This window comes from Octodon degus, unplaced genomic scaffold (assembly GCF_000260255.1).
Source record: "Octodon degus isolate 3935 unplaced genomic scaffold, OctDeg1.0 scaffold00067, whole genome shotgun sequence".
NCBI classification, from domain to species: domain Eukaryota; kingdom Metazoa; phylum Chordata; class Mammalia; order Rodentia; family Octodontidae; genus Octodon; species Octodon degus.
In genome coordinates, this window is record NW_004524643.1 from 2,868,544 (window position 1) to 2,873,559 (window position 5,016).

The 5,016-nt window shown below is 33.3% G+C and overlaps 1 protein-coding gene across 2 annotated transcripts in view; it reads right to left on the reverse strand.

Annotated features, from left to right (window-relative positions):
* The window catches only part of Sbf2 (SET binding factor 2), a 508,807-nt gene that overhangs the window by 271,556 nt on the left and 232,235 nt on the right, over positions 1-5,016 (reverse strand). For both annotated transcript variants that reach the window (XM_004634868.2, XM_023719341.1), the window contains exons 4-5: positions 3,606-3,728; positions 1,431-1,541 (exon numbers count right to left, since the gene is read on the reverse strand). In XM_004634868.2, the coding sequence (XP_004634925.1) occupies positions 1,431-1,541; positions 3,606-3,728 (234 nt within the window). The remainder of the gene's footprint in view (positions 1-1,430; positions 1,542-3,605; positions 3,729-5,016) is intronic.

Below are 5,016 nucleotides of genomic sequence, written 5' to 3' on the forward strand. Positions count from 1 at the left end.
GGAGGAGGAGGAGGAGGAGGAGGAGGAAGAGGAAGTAGTCATTCAATTTTAGAGCAAATGACCACAAAAGTCAATTAACAAACTTAAAGGTCAATAACTTACAATGCAAAACATTCAAGTAGCTTGTATACAACCAAAAATGGTAGAAAAATATTCAGCAACTTAAAGTTGAAAATTCAGATGAAACACACAAAAAAAATCACATTCACAGTTGACTGAAAAAATAATAAAAGTTAAATTTAGTAACTCTAGGATAGGTCCATGTGACAATTCCGCTTCTTTGAAATTTAGATCCAACTTTGACCAAATCCACACTTAATCTTTTTGCCCTAGTATCACAGATGAGGAATAGAAGAGGAAAAAAAAAAGATGGTAGTAACTTACAAGGAAAGACTATGAAAGTGGACAGTTAAAAAGCTAAAGGGCAAGGAAAATGTATGCCAATTTTAATATATGGAATATATCTACCAGACTGACGACAATGTGATCTTTAGGTCCCTTTTCCTCAACATTAGATAAAAATTAAAAAAACCAATTGATTTTATGGTTTAAAGGGAAAGGGCTTTGTTTTTGATGTTGGAGATTAAGACTTAGAGCCTTGTGGATGTTAAAGCATACATTCTACCAATAAATTTTACTCCAGATCCCAAGTCCATTCCTTTTAAAGTATGGTTGCTCTAGAAATAATAAATATAGCAGCTAAGATTCTTAGTTTTCTATTTCAGAGGCAAATGTAAGAATCTTAAGACCTACAAAATAAGGGCCAAATAGCTCAGCGCCTGCAAGCAGGCGCAGAGGTCAGGGGTTCAATCCCCAGCCTGTCATGCTGGCCCTGCCCCCGGGGCATGCTGAGATGGTAATTGAGATGGGGTTTTGGTGGTGCATGCCTGTAATCCCAGCTCTTGGGAGGCTGTAAACAGGTGGATCACTACGAGTCTGATCTAGTAGTGAGACCCTGAATATGCTATATATCCGCCCCCCCAAAAAAGACCTACAAATAAAGGAATCTATTGAGAAATGGTCATAATGTCACACACATAAAAAACTGTGTTGAATTTTCTTACTGTCTTAAAATTTTTGTCAAATTTTAAGTTAATAAAAATGAGGTATAACTATAGGAGTAAAAAAACTAGTATATTGAAAAGTTCAGTCTAAAAAAGTGTATGTTCAGAAAATACAGAGTTTAAGTTACATAAAATATGACTTCTAATTATGCTATATGAAAGGGAAATCCTGTGTTAAAATTAACTTCACAACCTAAGAAAAGAATGGAATCTTAGGTGTCTAGAACATAAACAACAGGAATAATGCTTAACTAGAATCCTCTTTAAAACAAAAAATATTTCAAGAATTCTTTTTTTCCCTTTCTCATCAATTTAATATAGAGAAAGAGTAGTTATTCCCCCTATGTGACCCGCTAGTCTGTTTACCTGAGACCCTCCAGCTGCTGGGACAAGGCAGGCACAAAGGTTTGCAATGAGGCTTTCCAAGGAGACATTCAAACTATCCACATACACAGTATAGATCAGACCTAGGCAAGCCTGAAAAGAGAAGGTGTATACATTTATTTTATGGAAAAATTACTAAAAATAAATTGACATGACATCTGTTTCTGGAAAATTTCTCTTTGAAAAAACTAAAGTATACTCTACAGTGGACATGGAATAAATGTTAAGTAGCAAATATTATTAAGTTTATTAAATTTTCCTTGAGAACCAGGACTTCTTAATGAGCTTGAGATGAGTTTACAGAAAGCAGAAAGGCTTAATTTGTAAAACAGCTGCCTGCGCTCAGAAAAGTACTCTAACCAACATGCAGAGCTAAAACTAGTTCTGCTCTACTATTTTGCCCTATTATTTCAACTTACTTTGCAAAACTCTAAATCTCAAGACTTAAAAATATTAGACATTTGATCTTATTTTATGGTTGTTATAAATTTACTCAGTGGAAAATTTATCCAGTGTGAATTATAACGCAAGGTAGCAAAACAGGGAAGGTAATAAGATTAATAGAAGGGACATGGTAAACAAGATGAAATTTGATTTTCATGATTCTTTCAGGCTATTGAAACTTGTGACTCTGAAATAGTAGTAATTGTTGAAAAGCTATCCCATCACTAAATTTTTTTTTTTTTTTGTGTGTGAGATAGTGACAGGTTTAATGTTATCCCCATTTTAGTGACATCAGGACATTGTTATCACTAAATCTAGACACTTTTTTTTCCTAGACTATATTATCTCACTTTATGGAAGTTTTTTATAAGTTACTAATAATTATCTTAAATTTGAAAATTCCCAGTGTCTAAAAAAGAAAGAAATCTGGAAATAAACAATATTTTAAGAAATGTTGCCAACAGTATGACCAGGATTGTCTGAAATCTTAAGTAATCCAAAATTTACTTCAATCTACTGCTCATAGTTGAATATACAAGGTTGTACTTACTAATGCATTTAATTTAATTATTTCCTTAGTGTTTACAGCTTTTGGATTTAATTAATGTGGGACTGACATAAGGATAAACACTACATCTTTTTTTTAATTAGTTTTATTGAGAAACAAATAGCAATGAGTCTCAAAACTGATTAGTAGGACAGTTTCAATAACTGATACATTGCATATTGTTGTCTTCTTAGTGGTTATTCATAGTACAAGATGCAGACATGATATCTTGTCTAAACATTATTAGTAGAAATCTTTCTTCTCATTGAATTACGAGAAAGTAGCTGTGTATCTATCCTAACTATTCTGTATATACAGATACAAAATGGTCCTAGATTTGTATCACCTTTTTTTGTTTAGTTTTGTTAGAGATGGTTTTTCCATTGACAAATAGAATGTAGGTGTATGAATGCAGAAAAAAAAAAATCTAACATAGGCCAGTAGTCCATAATAGTAGTGGGTTATCCATAGGACTGGCAATGTCAGAAGTTGTTGACTTGAGCCTTTTACACCTCAGCATATTAATATGGCTTTATTTTTTATACCTCATTTTTATACTTTTCTGCTGGATGGTTAAGACCAAGATAGAGCAAGACTTATATAACAAGAAATGTAACTTTTGTATCTGACAAGGTCAGTCAAATCCCCTCAGGATTTACCCTGAAACCTTGTACCATGGTTTGTAGATCTTTTTTTTTTTTGATGGTTTTTATTTATTTCATTTTTTCCATAATTTTATTGAGCAATAAGTAGCAATGAGACTGTTTCAAATCAAACTGGCAGGACAGTTCTAATAATTAACATACTGCACACTGCCTTCCTAGTGGTTGTTTGTTGTACAAGATGCAGGAATGATATCCTATTTACAAACACCATTAGAAAAAATCCCTCTATTCCTTGAATTAAGAGAATGTAGCTATATATCTATCCTAACCATTTTGAATATACAGATACAAAATGGGCACTACATCTTTATAGGTATAAAAAGTCACATTAACTTATTCAGGTATTCCTTTCACCCAAAATGAATTTATTCTTCTGTTCATGCTAATTTTATCTATCAGTCACTAAACCAATTTAATGATATTTTCAATACAAGAGACCTATCATGGTTCATTCGAAATAGATTTACACAGTAATTTAATAATGATCACTTGAGTTCTTACTCTAAAAACTTCTGGATAATCTAATCTGGATACCAACACCAGGCTTTTGGGAGCAAATACTTCTGCAGGTTGAATTAAACCAGACACTTCCTCTTCACCTTCAATCTCTTCTTTCTTTGTTCCCTAGAGAAAGCAACACTGAAATCAATAGAATTTCTTACATTCATAATTCACAAAAGAAATACATATCATAGGCCTTCCAGATACATTAACAAAAATCCAAAACTGATCAAAGTATAATTTGCAAAGCTTAGATGAAGAAATTACGAAGCAAAGAATACTTGTTTCATTTTTTAAAAGGGCTTTAAGCTCCTAATAAATGTACCCCAACTTTAAGCATTTCCTTCCCTCCCTGCCTCTATCTCTTCCTCCTTTCTTTCTGCCCCTCCCTTCTGAAAGAGTCTTGGTTATGTTGCCCATGCTGGTCTTGAACTCTTGGGCTCAAGTGATTTTCTGCCTCTGCTACCCCAGTAGCTGAAATTATATGTGCCACTGTGCCTGGTTTTAAGATTTAAGACATGTTAAAATTGTTTTAAATAGTGACCATAACAATTAAACATGACACATAAATGTAAAGTCAGTTTTCAACAGATAAAAATCTGTTTTAGAAATGAGGTAATAAATTTCATTTCTATTTTTCTGTTTGGTTCAATCTGTCAGATGAGAATTCTAAGACTTGTAAAATGCTCAGTGCTCTTAGAAGGAAACCATAATCAGTTCTAAATTGCTTTTCTTATAAGCAACAATGTTGGTATTTTGAGAAGGGAGAATATTTTCATATACAGCAGGAAGATTCAGGATGCACTTAATGAACTGAAATGTATGATTATAAATGGCAAAAATGATAACTCTTAGGAAAAACTTAATAACATAAAGAAAAGAAAAAAGAAACAAAACAAAAGAAAAAGTCTTAAAAAATACCTGTTTCCACAACTTAAATGCTGGTTAATAAACCTAAAAAGCCAAGAGTAGTGGTACATGGCTGCAATGAGATATTCTCTCATTTACGAATCAAGTATTTTGTGTGAAACGACTGTTGGACAAGACTATTATACACTATGAGAGTTTCAAGGGAGAAAAGGGATGAAAAGTTAAAAGGAAAAAAAGCATTCAGATTTATTTCTAGATATTCTAAGATTATAGGACAATTTCCTAACTAGAATCTCCTTGTCTTTCGTTTACATGATCAAAGGTCTTCCTCCCTGAGTATTTTTTCCCTAATATTGTCTTTCACATACTTTCTAGCTTAGTTTACCAATATATCAAGCTTGCTTGTAGTAAATTCTTCTGCTAGGGGGCCTGGCCCTAGCTCAGTCCTTTAAGTGGCTGCTTCCACAAAGCTGTCAGCCTCGGGTTGCTGGAGTTCGAACCTCACAACTCTCCAGCTGGCCAAACATGCCCTGAAGGCATT